The 21,876-nt window shown below is 42.7% G+C and overlaps 2 protein-coding genes across 29 annotated transcripts in view; one reads left to right on the forward strand and one right to left on the reverse strand.

Moving 5' to 3' along the window:
• Nucleotides 1-28: 28 nt before the first annotated feature.
• On the forward strand, nt 29-14,080 carry THAP9 (THAP domain containing 9). The gene is given in 18 exon segments (XM_026671291.2): nt 29-181; nt 321-482; nt 1,714-1,820; nt 10,432-10,516; nt 10,518-10,631; nt 12,140-12,380; nt 12,383-12,437; nt 12,439-12,490; nt 12,493-12,661; nt 12,664-12,757; nt 12,759-12,916; nt 12,919-12,989; nt 12,991-13,140; nt 13,143-13,216; nt 13,359-13,652; nt 13,654-13,768; nt 13,770-13,890; nt 13,893-14,080. Coding segments are annotated over 18 exon segments (2,403 nt in total).
• Nucleotides 14,081-16,812: 2,732 nt separating this feature from the next.
• The window catches only part of PACSIN3 (protein kinase C and casein kinase substrate in neurons 3), a 34,831-nt gene continuing 29,767 nt past the window's right edge, over nt 16,813-21,876 (reverse strand). For 9 of the 28 annotated variants that reach the window (XM_026671226.2, XM_087951353.1, XM_087951338.1 and 6 more), the window contains 3 exons: nt 21,533-21,598; nt 20,984-21,144; nt 16,813-17,147 (listed from right to left, as the gene is read on the reverse strand). In XM_026671226.2, the coding sequence (XP_026527011.2) occupies nt 17,032-17,147; nt 20,984-21,144; nt 21,533-21,598 (343 nt within the window). In that variant the 3' untranslated portion in view covers nt 16,813-17,031. The remainder of the gene's footprint in view (nt 17,148-20,983; nt 21,145-21,532; nt 21,599-21,876) is intronic. The other 19 variants (XM_026671228.2, XM_087951335.1, XM_087951341.1 and 16 more) reach the window with 3 other exon arrangements.

A 21,876-nucleotide genomic window follows, 5' to 3' on the forward strand; every position in this document is an offset into this window, starting at 1 on the left:
CCGCGTGAGCGGGCGGGCTTCTGCGAATATGGGTCCCTCTCAGGGTCAGTTCAGTGCGGCCTCCTGGAGGCGAAGGACTTGGTGGGAACCACGGTCATTGGGAAGCAGGCCCAAAACCTGTTGTGCCACTAACTGCCCCAACCGGGACGCTCGGCTGAACCGGGCAAAGGGTTTATCTTTTTCACAGCCTTGACGCCCCTTAAAAGTCTTCGACCGCTCGAACGGGGAGGGCGGGTCCCGCGTGCGAGGGGCGGGTCCTATTCAGATAGGGGCGGGGCTTTGTGACAGGTCCTGTGCAGAAATGGAATATTTTCCTTCTGTCGGATTTCCCAAAGACCCTGAACTGAGAGAAGAAATGGATGCTGTCTGTGAATCGAGTTGAGCCAGGACCCAAGACATTGTGGGTCCTCGTTTCTGGCGCCTTTCTGTGCTCTCAGCCCCTTCAGTCAAGAGCATTGCTGGCTGGAGAATTCTGGGAGTTGAAGTCCACACATAAAGTTGCCAAGGTTGAGAAACACTGTTTTAAGGTGTCACTAATTCAGTTTGTATGGATGCCCATCTCCACAAGTGACTCTGGCTGCAAACAATCTTAAAATCCATTGTGAATGCAAAAATCAAAACACTGCAGCCAAAGAGTGTTACAATCTGGTTGTTAATAGGAGGAGACAGGACCCTTCACAAAGGGAGGAAAGTGCTGCTAAGTCAGAGCCACCGCAAGCCGGTATGCAAGTGATGCACTGCAGAAGGAGCCATGGCACAGGAGCATGCCAAATTAAAATTTAAAAATTCTCAATTTCTTACACCCAACAGTGTGTACTCGCTTACATCAGACTTCATTTCTTCTGGAACAAGGGCTGTATATTGATTCAGAGAAATCATATGCATTGCCCAATCTGAAACTCTCAGTGCCTCCAACATCTTGTGATTCACATATTGTTGTAGTTCCAAGAAGCTGAGCCTAACAAATGTAAGCTGCGCTAAAGCTCTGCAGTGACACAAGTATCTTACAGGTCTGTGCCAAGCGAATATTAAGATAAAAGATAAAATGCTTGTTAAGATAAAAGTGTTTATAAAACTGTTCTGTTGATTTTTTCTCTCTAGGATAAAACAGACTACAAGGCCTTATAAACTAAAATTGCATGTCAGTCTCAGTCTATTATATAATAAAATGTATACTATTACTTAAATGTTGTAATTTTCTTATGGGATTTCTGAGAAGAGAACTACCTCGTTCAAGGTGTTCATTGGAGCAGTTCCAAAATGGAGCCCTAAGTCCCAATCTACTCAGAACTGCAGAAGATAATGCACTCTTGATCATTGTAGTTTTTGATGATTGAAACTTTATTCAGAATATGAACATGTGAAGCAACTTTAAGTGAATCAGTCCACATGCAGTCTTCTTATATTTCGATAGACAGCAAGTTTCTGCCTGTTCTGTTTCTTTCCTGCAATAGACATCCTTTTAACTGGAAATAATCAGGGTGTGTCCTGGGAGCTTCAGTTACAAAATATGCACCTAAGGGCATAAGTAGAGTCTGGTGATCCCCAGAGCAAACCTTTTAAATGCTGTCCTACCACAGTAGCAAGAGCCCTTCTCCAGGATACAAACTTGAAGACTGAAGACGGAGAAAGGTCTCTTGGTTTCTTTTTCCTGATGCTACAACAGTGAGGCTGCACCTTGCAAGGGTCTTGATTTCCTCTATCCACACAAAGTTTCCCTTCCCTTCCAGCTCAGGAGAAGATGCTGGTAGGGATGGTGGTACTGCTGCTGTTGCTGAAATGACAATTGACTTAGGAACCAGAACAGAGAAACAGGCAATGTAGTAGCAGCAATTCTTCCTTTTGTATTGCTTCTTTGCTATGGTTTCTGTTGGGGCTCCATGCAAAAATGTGGGTGCCAAGCAATTGTGAGGCTCTTAAGGCTGGAAACCTATTTCCAGGGTGGTGTCTTTTGTGGGAGTTTATGCTGTCTTCAGCCCAATTGCATGTCCATTAAATATCTCTCAATTGTCCTAAGGTGGCTGTCTCCTCTTTTTTTTCCACTATTAGTATACCTGTGCCTTTATCCATCTGCAATGGGCTTCATTAGAAAACTAAAGGGGAGGGTCACAGAATTTGATATTTTCTTATGAAACAACATTCTACCTGATGGGTAAAATGATTGTCTGACATATTGCACTGAATGTGAATAAAGGTAGACTTTGTTTAGTGACTGCAATTGGAATCGGTTGTTAAGCAAAGCTATGACTAAGTGAAAATCACACCACCACAGTTCTACTTACAATTTTATTTCAGCTTTCCCTGGCTCTGGGATCATTAGCAGAAAAATGTTTATTTACATTCATTGGAGAGAAGGGATCACAAGAGAGTAAAAGCAGACATTCCAAGGCTGTGTGCTATCCAGTAAGCTGCCAGCCACTTAGGACTCAAAAGAAAGCCTTTAAGGTGAAATAGATTAGGGTCTTGTCAATTTAAGGCAGCAGCTGCAAGCTGGCCCAGAGTTCTAATCAACTAATTAAGGTCATAGAGCTGAGCAAGCTGTTAACTCCCCCTTAACACTTTTAGTGATGCCTTGGCTTGGAGAAAAACAGCCCAGGAAGACAGAAACCTGCTCTGGGAGGACAGGGGGGAAAAGGGGGGGAGAATGATTCCCATGAGCATTATTCATGCTTTGATCAACACCTAATTAGACTCTTGTTCACTGTCTATGGGGCTGCATTTGAAGATTGGAAGATGCAAGGGATAAATTTGTTACCCAGGTGGCCAAATAAGAAATAAGTCTTTTGAAGTCTTCAGTAGCAGGCTATTTCACCTAATTTCATGATATTCCAGTGTCTCGGATTTTTATAATAGAGATATATATTTTACCATATCCCCATTCACTCTATCTTTTCGGGAGAGGGAGAGAGAATGGTGATATGGTAAACATCCGTGTTACAAGGTTCATGGTATCAGATTGGTTCATGCCTTTCTGTACATGGAGAGGCCCAGCCTATGCCTGGTTTCTGAGAGACAATGGCTGAAATTTTCATCATGGCCTGTCACCATATAACGGTGCATGGATTTTTCGATGCATGCCGATACGGATTTTAAAAATGTGAGCCCATTATGTCTGATTTTGCCGTAATAGAAATATCACGCGTACTTGCTCAGAGTATTGATGCTTTCTCCATTCCCTATAGTTGGTGTCTGAAATCTGTAACCACCAATTTGTAACTTGGCCAGACCACCACTTTCATGGTAAGCCCTGACTTGAGCTCTTAGGGAAAGCTTGGGCTCCAGTCCAGATAGTTATACATTGTAAGTCTATGCTTTGTATAAACTCAAGAATGCAGTGAAGAGGCAAACACTTAAGAACGATTCCAATTCATCTTGGGTTTGCAAATGAAATTGTCATGTAAAATATCTCTGGTGACCTTATAAAACATCGATCTCATTTTCCTGCCGAAGGGTAGAATGGTTCACCCTGGCTCTCTTCCTGGGATGTTGTTCTACTTACCAGTCTAGTCTGTTGTCCTAAAATTTCCTGATGACCTCTCAGCCAAGTACCAACAAGGCCTGACTCCTGTTTAGCTTCCAAGCCTCCAAGCCAGGTGCCACTACCTTCCCAGCCACTTTGACAAGGGACAACACCCAATCAGAAATGTGTTGATAAACAAAATCAGTCTGTTGAAATAATTGACCCCGCCCAGTAGGTGGCAGTTCTTTTCTCCCACTCCAAGCAAACAAATTGTCAAGACAGATCAAAGGCGAAAATCTTTATCCTAATATTTCTAACGTGTAGGATGAGCACACCCATGAGGGATTTCCACCCATGTGAATTATAGTGTAAGACTATTATAAAAATACAAGTTTTCTACTGCACAAATGCATTATGTTTGGATTTTAAAACCCTGCTGCTGAAAGAACTAACAGTAACCAATCTCTCTTAATAGTTGTGTCTTAGAAAGTAGCATTCTTTCTCAGTCTTTTTTCCTGGCCAGATATGCATGTCATGTTTTCCTCTTGACATTTGTTATCAGCTATATTTAGGATCAGTTTTTGAACTATTTAATTTGAGTTCACATATAATCAGTAAACCAGATTAGTACGTTGCTGGTTTTAAAGTAAAAAAAATTACATTGGATGAACCTAGCCATTTTAGGTTATACAATCATGGCTTATGGTCTTCTATAGCTTAACCATTAAATCTGTAACATGACATCCAAAGATGCCATCTGAAAAATGGTGCTCACAGAACCCTAAAATAAAATATATATTTAATAACATTTGTTTTATATATTATAAAATGTGTAATTGATATTTCATAAAATACAGGTACCATAGTCCTCGCTTACCAATAGCCTCGTTTAGCAATTGTTCAGTACTGCAACAATGCAGAAAAACAGCTTTGTGATTAATCCTTCCATTTATTGCTGTTGCTGAGTCCTGGGGGTCACATTACCACCATTCACATGCTTCCCAAGTGACTTGCAACAAAGAGAGCACAGAAATAAATAGTTGCAGTCATGTGATGTTTTCACTTAATGGCTGGTGCTTAACAACCAAATGGGAAGTGACATAAGTCCCAGGATTTTCCACTTAGCAACTTTGGTGCTTAGTGATGGAGTAGCCAATCCCAATTGTGGTTGCTAAATGAGTACTACCTGAAGTTCATTGTGATGGTCCAGGGCATGGCACAGTCAAATAAGCAAGAAAAATCTCTTTAATACCTCCAACTTTGCCCCCAATGTTCAAGTTACTTTTGGCTGGAGAAAAAAACTGTCCCAAGAACAGTATTTAAGTGGAGGAAATTCAGTCCGAAAACAAAGTACATACAAACTGTAAATAAAAAGTCACACAAATCATGGTGCAGCAATTAACTTAACAGGGCAGGATAAGGAATTGCAGACTTGAAAGGCCAACAAAACACACATAGTTGGGAAGATGCCAGGAATCCAGATAAGCCTCAACAATAACAGATAACTCACGATTTGTTTCCAACAACTTTGCTGTGCGTAGCTTCCCTTTTTAAACACTGTGTTCCCAGCTGCAGCTAATGAAGGGAATCAGGGCTCTTTCCTCTCCCATAAGCCACACAACTCACATTGCTCCCTTCTCCGTTCCTCCCTGCATATCCTAGGATAAAGAGGGGGTGGCCCTGAGTCTTCCTCTGAATTCCCTCTGCCTTGTTCTACCTCTCCCCTGCTCTGCCCAGCCGGACTTTGCCCTTCCCCAATTTCTTCCCCAGCCATTGGAGCCAAATTCTCACTCCCTGTCAGCTGCTCGGCCTCCCACTCAGAATCAGATTCTGACAGGGTCATGACATTCATTTTAAAGTGATTGAAATCTTACAAGATTTCTAAATCATATGTTAGTCTAGCCAATTGTAGCTATCAATTAACCAGGATTAAAGAAACTATCACTGTAGTATGTGAACCCAATTTAAGGATTGCTGATGAGAAGGCACAAATATATTTAAATAGTTTGAGAGTCAGTTTAGTAGGGTAGTGGAGGTGCTGACCTAGAAACCAGATTATGAGTTCTAGTCCCATCATAGCCATGAATGCCATTTGGGTGATTTTGAACCAGTTATTCTCTCTCAGCCCAACCTACCTAACAGGAGGGGGAAATCATTGTGAGGAAAATAGGAAGAAGAAAGCAAGGAGTATTATGTATGCTCACCACCTTGAGTTAATTATAAAGGTGATATAACAACAAGTAATAAGTAAATAGTTACCACAAGGCATATCTTACATCCTGACTAAGAGGCAAATACTTTTTTTTATAGAGATGAGTTCCAGGTTTTCTTACAATGCAGTATTTCCTTCATCACTAAATGGCTTACATTCTTTTGTGTATAGTTTTAGATCCGTGCAGACATCCTAGCTCCGTGGTGGTGAACCTATGGCACGTGTGCCACAGGTAGCATGCAGAGCCCTCTCTGTGTGCATGCACGCCGTTGCCCCAGCTCAGCTCCACTGTGCATGTGCACTGGCCAGCTGGCCTTCAGGTCTCTGCCGTGTATGCGTGGGGGGTGGGGCGCATGCATGGGGTGGAGCACTTGCACGGGGGCATGCCTTGCATGTTGGGTACACATGAGCGCTTTGGGCACTCGGGGCCCCAAAAGTTCGCTGTCCTAGGTACTATACTAGGTCCTAGGTACTCTAGTCTCAGAATAATAGAAATACTGCTCCTCAGAAATCATCCCCATTGCTGTTGCATAACTTCATACTCTGGCAGTGCAAGAAATCTAATGTGACAAAACATCCTGGATTATTCTTTTCCGGTACTCACTTTTGGACTGAGATATCAAATTCATGCTAACTCTAGTGATTTTTATTGTTTTTGTGTTAATTCAATAGATGTGGCTGCCTCCATTTATATAGCATAAGTGTAAGAATTGTTGACGTTAGCAATTCTTGTCTTCCTTGCACATGACAAGGCCAGCTTCCTGTTCATGACCTTTTCGTAGAAATCTGTGTTATTGTACAGCAAAGGGAAGCTTACTTTAATGTTTGGACCTTTTCATTTTCCAATAGGGCTTGGCAGTCTGCTCTGCCCTAAAAGATTTACGTACTTCAGACAGCTGCTTGCTTCCTGGCCTTTCTCCCTATGTCTCCCACTAAGATAGATTCCACATAGCAGTTATTTATTTGCTTTCTATCATGGAATGATGGCCTTCAGCAATAAAAGGGAAATAAGGAGAAAAAGTTGCAGGTGGTCATGTTTTTCCCTGAAGCCTATGAGTGTATAAAAAAATTCTCGGGGTGGAGTCCATTACTAAATGTTATAAGAAATTAAACTGACAGTTGTGTGGGGAAAGGAATTAATTTGAAGAGTGAAATTAAAGGAATGCCTTGTGTTGCGAATAAGTGTTGGGAATGTGAGAGGAAAGAGGATGACCAGCAGAAAGGCGGATGGACTCAATTACAGTGGAAGACCTGAAGGACCAGGATGGGGGAAGAGATTATCTTGGGCATCATCTATCTACAACTTGATGGCACATAAGTAGTCAACAGTTATAGACTTAATTCCCAGTGAACACTACACAGTAAGATAGAAACGAAGATCCTCTGGAATCTCATTCACAAACCATTTACAGATAGTCCTCATTTACTGGCTACAATTACTTCAATGGCCCAGTCATTTAAGTTGCTAAGTGAACAAGAGAGACACTGCCATTTCATTCAAATAGAGTTCTCCCATGCAGTGCTGTGTACTTGACCTATTTTCTCCCCCCAAAACCCTTTTTCTTGGATGAAAAGAGAAACAACTTCAAGGAAAACAAAGAAAGTCCTGTTGCCTTTTGAAAAAGCACAACCTGGATATGACTAAGAATCTCCATAGACATCTTACTGGGCAGGCATTGTGTCTTTAAAAAGTGCTAACTGCAAATTAACAAGCTCAGCTCTGTGATCTTAATTAGTTAATTAGAACCCTTCTCCAGGTTAGCAGCTGCTGCCTGAAATTAACTAGACTGTAATCAGTTTCATACTGAAGGCTTTTGTTGTAAATGTGCATTGGTCAGAAAATGATTTTTATTACTATAAGAATACTAATTATATGTGCAGACAGTTGTTAAATGATAATTACTTGTGTTTATTACAAACTTCATATTGTTTTTTAACCTGAAAATAATTTTATGGTGGCTTACAAGTATATACCGTGTTTCTCCAACAATACAGCCTCCCCCAATAGGAAGTCCCAGCATGTTTTATAGGCATAAAATCAAATTAAGCCCCTCTCCCCAAATTAAGGCCTATATTAAACATGTGAAATGGGGAGGAATGGCGGGGGGGGGCTTGCCGTTAAGAAGTACTTTTGTTGCATATCCGGATATGGTGCTGCCTGCGTTGACTTCGGCGTTGGTGGAGCACTTCGTATTGGGAGACCTTCTGCCACTGTTGCTTTCCCTTCTACCCGTGCTGGTGCGGCATTTAGAGCAATGTCGTGGTGTTTGGCGCAGCCATGCACGGCCACCCAGGGCTCCTCCCTGAAACTGGAGCCCGGTGGAGACACTCGGCTTCAGGCGCTCCTGTCGCCACCTTCCCTTCGCCTTCGAAGGCAAAGCCAATTCTTTTAAAAACAACGCCCTACTACCAGTACAACAAAGACTCCCCTGCCCGAGAGGGCAGCCCAACCCCATGTTGGGAGGCGAATCTCCCAGGGTTGCAGCGCAGGATCGGCCCACCTGGAAGAAGCGCCCAGCCGCCATCCCTGCCTGGCGCTGGGCAAAGCGTGAAGAGCTTCACCTGGGGCGCCCAGCGCAGCTGACAGGCGGGCCCTCTTGCCCGGTGGTGGAGCTCTCGCCAAGGCAGCAAGCACCTCCCCGCTGGACCCTCCGCTCACCCTGCCAGGGCTGCGCCAGAGCCCTGCGGGCTGGGCAGAGCCGGGAAAGTGAGCTGCAGGTGCATGCCTGCCTGCCAAGCGAAAGAGCCGGGCTGATCCGAGCTTGGCTTCCTTCCCAAGTCTCTCCAGCCCAAACCTGAAGGGGCCACCGGGAGAGGCTGCCCGAGGCAGTGATAACGCCCACCCGTCCGCGGACAGGGAGGTGAGGTGACAGCAGCACTGCTTTCCTGGCCAGTGGGTCCAGCGGAGGGAGCCCGAAGCTGCCCGTCCTTTCCACCCCTCGCCCATCCCATCCCCACGCAACTCCAAATGTGCCAGCAGCTCCAAACACTGCAGTGGCACAGGCATCGGGCAGAGGCGCTCACTCAGCGGGGCTCAGCTTGGAGGACGCGGCGCAGGCCATTGCCTTGCCTTCCTGTCCACGGATAGGTGGGCGTTATCACTGCCTCGGGCGACCTCTCCTGGTGGGCCCTTTGAGTTCAGGCTGGAGGGACTTGGGAAGGAAGCCAAGCTCGGGTCGGCCTGGCTCTTTTGCTTGGCAGGCGCGCACGCACCCGCGGCTCGCTTTTCCAGCTCTGCCCAGCCCGCACGGCTCTGGCGCGGCCCTGGCAGGATGAGCGGAGGGTCCAGCGGGGAGGTGGTTGCTGCCTTGGCGAGAGCTACGCCGCCGGGCAGGAGGGCCCGCCTGTCAGCTGCGCTGGGCACCCCAGGCGAAGCTCTTCACGCTCTGCCCGGTGCCAGGCAGGGATGGCGGCTGGGCGCTTCTTCCAGGTGGGCCGATCCTGCGCTGCAACCCCGGGAGATTCGCCTCCCCACATGGGGTTGGGCTGCCCTCTTGGGCAGGGGAGTCTTTGTCGTACTGGTAGTAGGGCGTCGTTTTTAAAAGAATTGGCTTTGCCTTCGAAGGCGAAGGGAAGGCGGCGACAGGAACACCTGAAGCCGAGTGTCTCCGCCAGGCTCCGGTTGCAGGGAGGAGGCCTGGCTGGCCGCGCATGGCTGCGCCAAATGCCACGGCGTTGCTCTAAATGCCACGGCAGCATGGGGAGAAGGGAAAGTAACGGTGGCAGAAGGTCTCCCGATACGAAGTGCCTCACCAACGCCGAGGTCAACATCCAAGCCGTCGCCGCCCGCCCGCCCGAGGATGCAAGGGGGTGGATTAAGTCACCCCCGAAAAGACGGCCCAGCCTTATTTTGTGAGAAACACAGTAGTCATAAACAAAAACATAAAAACAATAAATATTTTAAAATGAATGCAATAATTACCAAAGATCTCTGTATTAATATATTTAAATGTATGATACAATATAGATAGATAGAATACTTTCTTGGCCAAGTGTGATTGGACACACAAGGAATTTGTCTTGGTGTAAATACTCTCAGTATACATAAAAGAAAGATACATTCAATACTTTGAATTGTTGGCATCTTGTCAAAATAGCTCATAATTTAACAATGTGGCTATATGTTGTCATGTTTGGAATAAGGAGATCAAGCATATCATGCGCCTAATTTAAATGGATGCTTCTGGCATTTGAATAGATTTATTTATTTTTAATTAGAACATTAAGAAAAATACTTTCTATGTTATTTGTGTTCTATTCTTCTGCTGACACAGTCCCAGAAGAGGGCCCCTGATAAGTTAACATTGTCAGATTGAATAACAATTTGCTGTTGTGAGCAGTCACAAGACTGGTTTCATCCAGCATGCCGAGCCATTAACCAAATTTGCAAACCATAAAAGTTGGGTTCACATATGACACTCAAGTAAACAGAAACCATGTAATGGCTTAGCACAGCAATCATACTCTTTCTGGACTGTTCTGATGTGGAAGAACTTAGTATAGGCACATTCACAGAGTGATTGGCATGATGGGTGTGTCCAATTACAAAACACCCATTTATCAGAGAACCTGGCTACACCATTTTCTAAGGTTGTTGCTGTTTTTGCACAGATCTCCTTAGTGTTTTTCTTCCTACCTTCCCATTTTTGGATTCACCTGAGGACTTCCAAATTCTTAAAAGAAAAATATATATGCAAATCTAAGAACTACAAAATCAATGCAGGATTAGTTGGTCAATCTCTCTTTGTTCTTGCTTCAGAAATAGTCTTCAAGAAATCCAGTGCTTCTTTTCAAGAGATCTGCAGTTCAGTTTGCAGTGTGAGAAGACCCACAGCGACAACTATCCCAGCTGCCTCCCACAACTTTGCTGTCTCACTGCATTTATTCTCAGCCAAGGCCTATGAATTCATGAGGAAAACTTTCCTACTGCCAGAGCCAACTATCTTGCACATGATGTGTGTAATTCTTATACTTTTTTCTTTCCCCCAGACACTGGGGGAAAACCACTTCAAAACCATCAAGGTGTTTTAATGTTAGAGAGAAAAGGACGAACTCTTGGATTCTCTTTGCAAGCTTTTCCCTCAGAAGAATGCTTGACCACTATATTCAGACATGATATCACATTCAGATCCGAAATAGGAAAACCTAACATCTCTCTTTTGGAGGAGGGAGCATCAGGAACTTGTCGAATCTATTCAAAATCAAGAGGCCAAACTTCAAAAAGAATCCTCCTCCACAAATCTTTCCTGAAAAAGTCTTAATTGAAAAAACAACAACCATTAGATAAGTCCTTGAGAGGTAGGAATTGCAATTCTGGAAGCAAGCTTATTACTAACCCAGTGTTAATAATCATGTGGATATTCTGATTTCATAGTCCCAGTTTTAGGACAGTAGAAGAGGGCATAAAAAAAAGAGGGCTGTGAAAATATTTACAGACCCCTCACATCCCAGACATAAACTATTTCAACTCTTTCCCTCAAAATGACGCTATAGAGCACTGCACACCAGAACTAGACACAAGAACAGTTTTTCCCCGAATGCCATCACTCTGCTAAACAAATAATTCCCTCAACACTGTTCAACTATTTACAAAGTCTGCACTACTATTACTATTAATCTTCTCATCACTCCTTATCACCCATCCCCTCCCACTTAACTTTGTCGCTTGTATCCTTACGATTTATATTGACTGTTTCCTAGTATGATTTGTTTGCTTATTGTACCCTATGACTATTATTAAGTATTGTACCTTATGATTCTTGACTCTTGACAAATGTATCTTTTCTTTTATGTATACTGAGAGAGCATTTGCACCAAGACAAATTCCTTATGTGTCCAATCACACATTCCTTGTGTGTCCAATCACAATTCTGTTCTGTACTGTACTGAACAATACTATACTATACACTATATTATACTATCTTGCAAGAGACCATGAAGACCACTATATCTATCATCCTATTTTTGCTATAAAGATATTAGTTTATCAAATGTGATTACCGAGGTTCATCTTTAACCATGCTGGGGGAAAGTCCTATTTTTTAGGGTGAAATAGTGGGCTTTGATTTTTGATAACGTCTCAGATGGTTTGTCTCCTACATCATAGGTGCTACTCATCTTAGCTGGTTCAATTGATGAACTCCTGAGGTACTATAAATAGATTAGTCATAAAGTAAACCTATCCACATCATGAGTCTATGTGACTTCAATACTAATACCATATCTAATTCTGGAAACTTAAACAGGTTCTGTTAGGCAAGGAGGAAGCTTAGCATAGGACTGCTGACAAGAATGAGATAAACAGCTGAATGAAAATAACACTGTGCTTGAACTTTACTGTAATAGATGCCCTCCCCTTGAAAACCCACCAGCTTGGGCTTTAAACTTTTCAATATATTTGGCAAGGGAGGTATTTTGTGTCAGAATTAAACATGGCACTCACCGTTTTCTGTCCTATGCTTCCTCAGTTATGCAGATGGCTTTCAAATTTGGATTATAAACCAAAATTCACCCAACAAGCCTTCAATGTTCGGCAGAGAGACCTCAAGCAGGGAAACTGAGCTTTCAAGTGGTGTGCTCTCCTTCTTGGCACAAGGCCCTTAGAGATACGAATCCATTATTAACCTTCCATCAGGCATTTGGAAGGCCTGGTGGATGTGGGTGCTGAGAATTATGATGCTAATGAGATACCAAGAGCAGCAGAAGCCCTGTTGTTGGATTTCAACGTCAATGGATTGTACCACTTCACTACTTCCTCCTTGCCACCGTTACAGGCCCAGCTCCTGCACTAATGTATCCTCAAACTCTATGACATCAGTGTGTGCAAGTAATCTCTGTGACATCCGATGCCATAGAGCCTAATATAGATACAACCAGACAACTGGGAGGGAAGGTGGATGGGTCTACTGTCAAGTCCACTTTCCTTTATTCAGCCACCCCAACACTGGAAATTGAATATTACAGTACTTTTGACCCCTAGCCATTTGTTATCCGATTCACAACTTGTTACAAGCTGATGGCAATTTTCAAATGAATGGCAAAGCTGTCAGCAGGGAATGTATTCTGCATCTTGGTGCTCTCCAGGAAAAAGGAAGTGTGCCAAGCTGGAGCCAACAGGCAGGAGCAGCAGATATGGGGAAATGGCATAACGCAGGTGTTTAGTCCAGTACAAGTCCTGCATTTTGCAGCCAGACTAGGCCTGCCTCAGTTTCGTGGTCACGAAGCCACCATCTTCTTTATAGAACTGCGAGTGCTGTTTTTGATGCATGCAGCAGCTGCAACACCCATGGGGAGGGCCTCAGAGCACCACTGTCCCTCTACCAATGCTGTCCCTTTTAACAGCCTCCGCAATGAATATGAGAATCTGCTTCACAAACTAGGCACAACTATTGGAGAGCTACTGTGGCTAAGCAATCATCACTGGGGATTTTTTGGCTTTCTGTTGAACTCGCGCAGCCTTCAGTGGATGATGCAAAAACTCAACTGGCAGAAGACAAACCCATTACTTGTCTGCTCTCTGGTTGGTGGATTCTGGATCCCTTAGAGTGGTATTTGGGGGCATAAGACATGCATGGGGCCACAGAGAGATTTACCACCCCAGGGGAAAATCCAAAGTGCACATAAGCTTACCTTGAACAGAACTGTTTCCAGTCTGAGCCTTGACTCACCCACCCTATCTTTATGCAGACAAAGTCGTTTTACAGTTGCAAGCCTCTTAGCCTCTGGGCAAATACGGCTGTTGCCCTGGGGTTCAAAGCTTCTCCTAAAGATGGACAGTATCATATTATCCTTTCATACTGAACTTGAGAAGGATATAACTACTTCTCTTGCTTGTGCAATTTTGAGAAAACCGCTGCCAGTCCTGCCCTGTGCTAAGTGTTGTGCTCCACTCCTGAGCCCTTGTAAAGAACTGCCTGTAGGCAGCAGTGCATTGATGTGTGTGAAGAGCCAGGGGAGTGACTACCTCCCATCGAATTCTGTGCAGAGTGATTTACAGAGCCAAGCAAGTGATTGGCCTTTCTCCCTGGTTCTTCCAAGGCTCCAGACCATCCGATTGCTTAGCACAAGAGTGGGCTATATTGGAATATGTGAGTGAAGGAACCTAACCTTTTCTCATCCCTGAATAATCATCCCTTTGGAAGCAGTTCTCAGGTTTCCAACCCTTATGTCATTCTGCTGCAGCAACTTGTGCAAACCTTCCTAGAGCTGTGGTTTCAAGGTAGAGCAGAGCACAGACGATGCCTTTGATTCGTGAGTGTAACTGCGTGAAAGAGATGAACAATAAACAGAGCGGAGAAGTTGCCAACAGCAGCAGCAGGAGTTGGCCCGAGGATCTACTTGGGCTCATGAAATGGTACCAGGCCATCTGGAGGAGATGGGATGGAATTAGAGAGAATATTAATACATAGGAAATTCTGAGGCAGCCTGATGATTAAAAAAAACCGTGACGAACAAAGCTGAAACTATGAAGAGCATTTCTAAAACCAATCCTTCAAACAAAATACCATGTTTGGTATTTGAAGAATGTAATTACAAGGCTTACAGCTTAAGAGTTTCTGTTGTTCAGTCAGAGGCTACTATATGGTCCCTAGACAAACATTTTCTCCTCTCAGTAGCCTCTCTGTGTCATATTATTGTGAGCTTTTACAGGTTTAGCTTGGAAATGACAGCTTGAGAGTTTATTTTATCGTGATAAAATGGGTGATTGTTTAGGAATGAAAAAGCAAGCAGCCCATCCTGGTCACGTGGTTCAAGGTGGAACCTTGCGGGAAGTATTTGATCAGGCCTCCTGATCTTTGATGAAGTGGGAAATGACCTTTGGATTTTTGTAAGATGACCTTTGAATTTTTGTCTGTTTTTTTATACATTTGTTTTTTGGAGTCAAAATTCTATTACTGCATGTTTTACTGTAGCCCTGCTATTTACCAGCCTGGAATCAATGACCCGGAAGAAAGGATGTCAATGATTGTTCAGAAGTATGGAACAATTTTCCCCTCGTTAGAAATGAAACTTGATCCTTGTAGCTTGTCCAACAGCTCCAGAAAATATGCTTCTATTTGTTGATGCGTGGCAGCCTCCCCATGGGCACCCGGAATTGTGATAAACAACAAAAGCATTTTGTAGATAAGAAAATCCTTCCTGCTAGCAGCATAACTGCTAGTGGGAATAGTGATATTCTTAATGTAATGTAAATATTTAGTTCCTATCAAAGCACAGATCTGGGAATTTATTTTTAGGCAACACTGAGGAAAATCTGAATTAAACAGAAATCTGAATGAGAGATCCTGTGTTTTTCTACACAGTTCAACAATGGAGTTTGGTGAACCTCTGGGGAGATTAGTTTTTTTTAAAAAAGGTGCCCTAATCTTTCCCTTGCAAGATTTTTCTTCTTTACCCATCCTACGATCGACCTGCGGTAATAAAGCTGAGGCAGCAGCCCAAATTAGAGCACAAATCATCTGACATTGGTGTTGATTGTGGAGAAGCAAAGTCCAGCACCAAGTGTGGAGGCCTTTCATACAGGTCAGCAAACAAGACAGGAATGCAAGATTATTTGTTCCAACAGCTGTGCTTTTAGGATTTTGGCAAGCTTGCACGCGTGGCAAAGTTTCAGTGATGTAATTTAATGTGTTGGCAGAGCAGGCATAGACTACAGCAAGTGGTCTGGACAACTTTGGGCAAGGCTGCAGTGGCCTCAAGCTGAAGCAGTTTGCTGGCAACTAATATCAGTGAAATATTATCTGAGCCTGAGGGTTGAGTTCCAGACTTCAAATTGGTACGTGCTCTGGAGTGCCTTAGCTTCCTTGGAGACTCAGTACAACTGAACGTTTTCCCCAGTCAAGTACAAAAACTGCCCCAAGATTCACAAATGCTTCCATCCAGCTGGGGACAGCTGACATAAGTCAATCAGCAGAGACCTGTGTTTCTTCAATGATCGAGCTAAGCAAGTTGCCTTAATTGAAGAATATCATCCCAACAACGATTAGACCAGGGGGTCTTCAAACTTGACAGCTTTAACACTTGTGGACTTCAACTCCCAGAATTCCTCCTCCAGTCATGTTAGCTCAAGAATTCTGGGAGTTGAAATCCACAAGTCTTAAACTTGCCAAGTTTGAAGGCCCTTGAATTAGACAATGACTAGCATTAGATTGGAACGAAGGTCAGATGAAGTGACAATCGTGGCAAAAACAAGTAATGACATCAATTATGCATATCATTATCAGAACCACTTCATGAGACAGTGGGTTATTTTGGGGGGGGGAGGGGGTTGATAGTGAGAAAGAGCACTGCATTTTCGCCACCGCGAGATGGTTGCACTGGGTTAGCTGTGGTGAGTTGTCCCTGACAAGCTGTCTCATTCCAAAGTCAGAATGTCAAACTGAATTGGAATATTCGAAATAAGCTTTTGCTGAAAAGCTGAATTATTCCTTAATAATAGGACTAACCACATCTGTGATACAAAAAAATTCAGGCAGTAGATAGAATTAGTGACTTGTGAGTTTTCTGTTTCTCTTTGTTATCATCCAGCAATCATCTGAGGTTCTGCATCCCTGATATAAAAATAATCCAACCAGGGCTTGCTCATTTGGTTTCACTAAAATGTTTCTAAATTGTCAACTTTCAATATGAATATATTCAAATCATTTGCTGCATTTCATTAAGGATGTAAAGTAGGTTACATATTTTAAATTGTATTTGAAATCATTAAGGCAAATACTGTATTATTTGATCCAGTATTTACATTTAAAAGCAATTATTATTTAAATACTACAGAAAAAAAAAAGCTTAAAATGAATTTACTATCTTACAGTACATAATTATGCTTGAATAACTTATCCCTCAACTATGACACTGGGTCAAAATTTAACTTCCTAATTTTGGGTGTGGGGAGTAATAGTTTGCATGGCTTGTTCTAATTCGTGCCAGTAGTGAAGAACATTCAGTTAAGGCGGCTCTATAATTTTGATCTAGGAGTAATTTTAAATTATTCTTCCAAATTTGTTTTTAAAGCAATAGCTAGGAGGACAATGTTGAATTGACTGCAATTATGTTAATTTCTCTACCCTGCCCAACCCCAAATAGATATTTTCCCTCTTTAAAGAATCCTTTCCATTCTTCTGCAGTACACAGGAGATTCAGAAAATGTTACATTTCTTTATTAGAAAAAAAAAATCAGCATATTTCTAGATGTTTAAAATGAAGCACTGGTTACAAGAAAAGAATATCCCCGGAAAGGTCCAGATTATTTCATTTGTTTCTTTTGTATGCAAGTCAGAAGCCCGTGATTTGGGACCTCAGCAAAAACTCATCACACAATACACTTTGTCAGGTGGTTGCAGTGATGGGAAGGGAGAAGCAATCACAAAATGACCTTTTCTACGTAGTTAGCAGGATACAGTCCAACCTGACCAGTCTGAAGCCGGCCTTTGCACCATCCCTGTTCATCCTCTTCACTGATTTTCATAAGCTCTTCTCCTGCAGAAAGACGAAACATCAGCATTAAACAAACACAGACCTCTTTCCCACTGCTCTGATAGTCACAGGAGTGTGTATGTGAGCAGGTAGACCCTCAGCCTAAGTGCATGCATGCAGAAAGCACCAAGGAAGTCGGGTGAGGGAAATGAAGATGAAAAAGGTGGTGCAACAGACGATGCTGCAAGAATTATGTATCTAATACAGAGGTCTCCAAACTTGGCAACTTTAAGACTTGTGGACTTCTGGGAGTTGAAGTCCACAAGTCTTAAAGTTGCCAAGTTTGGGGACCCCTATCTAATCTGTCAACAACCCAAAGAAAAAGGACCTTGAGCAAAAATAAAGAAAATATAAGTAGGTGATCCTTGATCTTTTGGGGCTCTGACCCTGCCAAATGCCCACATTTCCCCCCAAGTGAATCTGTCTCCAAATATGCCAGCACTTGTTTGATTCTTTTCGCATAAGCAACTTAGCCATCCTCTCTCCATATTGCTTAGTTCAGGTTTTAGCCCTTATGCTACCCAATGTGGGATGGCCAGGGGTTTAATGTTCTGCCATTTTATTTTCCTAGCCAGCACAAAAGTTGCTGTCACTCTATTACTAACAACTATTTCTCCTTCTTTATCAGAGCGTATCATCATGGATAGGTTCAGGGACCATACCTAATTTTGCCTACTTCCCCCTCCCACTATGTGACAGAGGCAGGTGTCTGTCCTCTCAGGTAAACCAAATGGGAAATATGACAAGATGAATGAGTTCTACTCTGTTGTAAGGCTAATGAACATAATCTTGCATGTCTGAAGGTACAAACCTCCTGCCTCTGCTTTTAACTTCTTGATCCGTGAGGGAAGGTCTTCCTAAGTTTCTTTCTCTGCCCATTAAATGACTGTGGGTTCCTGCTTCTTTTGTCTGATCATTTCCTAGCCACCACCTCTTCCCTTCTTTGCCCAAGTTCATGAATATATCAGGTTAAAATCAAGATGCCTACAAATAAGCCTTGTTTTTGCAGAATCTCTGCTCTGGGGTTTTGTTTCAATGGTGGATGTTGGAAGGAGGTAAGAAGTATGAATGAAATATGGAGTTTGCTGACTGGCTAGGCATGAGATGAATTTTAAACAAGAATGAGTGTATTTATTGGCCAAGCCTTATCCCCATAAAGTTAACTGACAAAGTCATTTAATTCAATATTGCAATTTACATAATATGCTTAGTCACTCTCAAGACCAGGTTTTGTATATATTATGAACAGGGCCAGTGGGATCAGGCCAAAACATTAAGCATTATTTTTGGAAGTCATTTGAAATTGGGGACAGGAAGGGCATCCAGCTATTAAAATACTCTCCTAGCTCCATTCAATTGCCCAGACTTTACCCCATAAGGGATTATGGGGACATTAAAAGAGGAGGAGGAGGATTTGAAGTCATTTGAAATGCAAACTGATGTGTTTTATTTTCAGCTAAGAATCTGGGATCATTGTTAGCTTCTGTTCTACATAGAGTCGTAATATAAAAGCCTGCTGGGGAAAAAGTCATTTTACAGAACAGTACTTCAAAAAGATCTTTGACACTCAGAATATTCCTATATAGGGTGTATCGGGTTTACTAAAAATATACAGATGTCAAAAAAGGTGATTCAATTATTGAGCTTGAAAACAATTTAAATAACTATAACCACTCTGTTAAAAAAATATAACTTTTAAATTTTGCATTTAAGAAGAAATGTCAGCTTCAAATTAAATTTAATGAAATGCATGCAATAAAACTGACCAATAGGGTTTTTCTCCTTCATATATCATGCATTTATATTGAGCTAATACTGGGAGATGATTGTGGGTATCATCAGCAGTAGCATTTCTATGGGAAAATATGCCTCTAATGGACCAAAGAGAAAGATCCCATTCCCATAAGCTAAAGTGAGGAGTTTGTGGCCCTCCAGATTTTTCGTAACTTAAGATTCCAGGCAATATGACCAAAGATGCTAGGGTTTGGAATTCAGCAAAATGAAGGGTAGGAGGGACTGGTTTAAATTATTTAATTTATAGATTGCCTCCCAAGTGATTCTGGGAGGCTTCCAACTCTGCCTCTTTGCTATAAATACTTGGAAACATGACATGAATGCTGTAGAGCAGGGATCCCCAACCTTTTGACGCCACGGCCCGGTATCGGCATCAGCTGGCGCCGCCATCTTTTGACGAAAAGTGCTTCCAGTGACCTCACCGGAAGCACTTTTTCGCCAAAGATGGCGGCGCTTACGCCCGGTGAGCTTTTTCGGGTAGAAATGGCTTTCTACCCGAAAAGCTCATCGAAGCGCTGAGCGCCGCCATCTTTTTGATGAAAAGTGCTTCGGTGAGCTTTCTACCCGGAAAGCTCACCGAAAGCACTTTTTTACCAAAAAGATGGTGGCGCCAGCAACCAGCGGCCCGGTAAGACTTGTTCCGCTGGACCGGGACCGGTCCACGGACCGCGGTTGGGGACCCCTGCTGTAGAGCAAATACAAATTGGTGAATTGTTACTGTGGTTTGCAGGCATATCTGAAGGAACTTTTAAGGAAGTCACTGCTTCCTTTCTGTCTTTTCCCACAGTAAAAAAGGGATGTAAACCAGAAGACTGAAGTTATATAGGAGGAATTTGGAGTGCTGAAGTGATGACCAAAAAAGGCTGGATTTAGTTTCTTATAGCAGCCTCATGCTACAAGGAACATATATCATGCCATGTTATCACAGACATATCAAACCAAAATAAATTAGTATTACAACAAATGAGCAGTTCATGTGTAGGATTCATGCGGTTCCTATTTTAAAAGAATGGGAAAAGCACATAACAGCAAAATAAAACTTCAAATAAAGCAGAAATACAATATTTCTAACATCCAGATGGCCCCAATGGAGACTCTCTTCAGTCTGCTCTCATATAAAAAGACTGGCACTTATTTCAGAATAGGAACTTATCATCAAAACCACAGGGAACTGATTAAGACTTCTGGCTTTAACAATATGGCAAGGCTGTGGCCCTTAGGAATGGTACTATAAACCTTTCCGTTGCATTACTCATAACCACTCAGGAATGCAAAGAAGCAGAAGTGGGATAACTTTTAGCTTATCTTGTCTCTGGGAGCAACAATGGCTGTCTCTGCTTTGGGTGAGGCACATAGCCCTATACAGTGCAGTTACATCAATGGCTACTCACTTCCAGGCATTGCCAGCTGCTGCTGCCCAAAGATGCCTGCATCCAATCTGTCATGTGGGAAACAGGCCTGAGCTTTTATTTTTTTTTATTTCTATTTTTTCTGCTATGAGCAAGAGAACATTCTTGAATAACACAGAAACACAGGTCATTTGACACCAACACTGAAAGGAACACAAGAGCTGACATGGCCCAGCTATATATACATAGGACGCCTCAGGAATAATAATTGTTTAAGGTGAGGGGTCCTTGGTGCTATCTGAACTTGTTTGTTTTCTTGCAGATGTTTCATTACCCTAACTAGGTAGCATCATCAGCACTGATGATATTACCTACTTAAGATAATTTCAACCCTGAGCTACAAATATTCTCCTGTAATTCTTTAAGATATCTTTAAAACAAGCCTGTGCCTTTTGAGAGAACCTGAAAATGACATTTATTTAAATTGTTTATCCTCTATCCTTTCTAGCAATGCAAACTGTTTCAATTTTAATGTCCTTCTTCCCCAATTTCTAAGCAAACTCCTGTGGTTCAATTCCCCCTCCCCATGTCCAATTACAAGAGTCTTGGAGCCATCTAGATCTTCTTTGCTGTGAAGTGTCATCCGGCAGCCCCAAACACAATGGAAAGCATGTTAGAAGGTTAATGCCTTTGTACCTGCTTTAAAGCTCAGTTCATCAGCCTCTTGTCCTGCGTAATCATACAGTGCTCGCACTCGCACACCTGGTACCTTTATATCTTCCTCATGCCCATTGACTTCCAGGCACTTCTTGGGAGTGTCCTCATCTGACCACTCTGAGATTTCTTCTTTCCCTCCACTGTGCAAAGAAAGGGAGAGAAGGTACAATGAGTAAGGCAACAATAAGGCAATTTAAAATTCACTTTTTAAAAGTACCTCTCCCCAGATCATGCAGTGTTGTAGAATGAGATTAAAGAGGCAGATATCACGAGATGAAAAGGCAGAGATAACCATGGAAGTTACTAAAGTAGAGAAGAGAATGGCAGATCACCAGCAACAGCTCCTTTCAACTAACCATGACCAATTTGGAAAAGAAAGCTGCCTATGCATCTGACTTTAACTGGAGGGCAATCATCCTCATTTGCAAGAAAGGAGAAAGTGCATCGTGCTCAACTTCTTAACTACAAAGCTACAGCAGAAAAAAAGAGTGAGACAGGGATCCTCAAATGTCTTGGTTTCATACTAACTTCATACAGGCTGAAGCTCTCAGGTTGTCATAGAAGTGGCTGTTTTGTTCCTCTCGATGTGAAAACCTGTGGATTTGCAAACAAGCCCTTTAAACTGGAAAAGAGATAAGACCATGCCATAATCCTCTTCTTCCAGGAATATGCAATTAAGAAAGCAGATTTTGGTGCAGGAGTACCAGACAGAAGTACACAATCTTTTCTAAGGACTTCTCCAGTATGTAAAATTGTACCAACACTCAGTTTTGTACATATGTACCAGTAGCATGCTTGGTGTATTCTCTGATCAGATTTTGGATCTACAGAACCCAACTGTGAATCCTACAACCTCTGTCACCTATCAACTT

The sequence above is a fragment of the Notechis scutatus genome, chromosome 1, assembly GCF_049901735.1.
Source record: "Notechis scutatus isolate UNSWTSFEM ecotype Mainland chromosome 1, rNotScu1.2, whole genome shotgun sequence".
NCBI lineage: Eukaryota > Metazoa > Chordata > Lepidosauria > Squamata > Elapidae > Notechis > Notechis scutatus.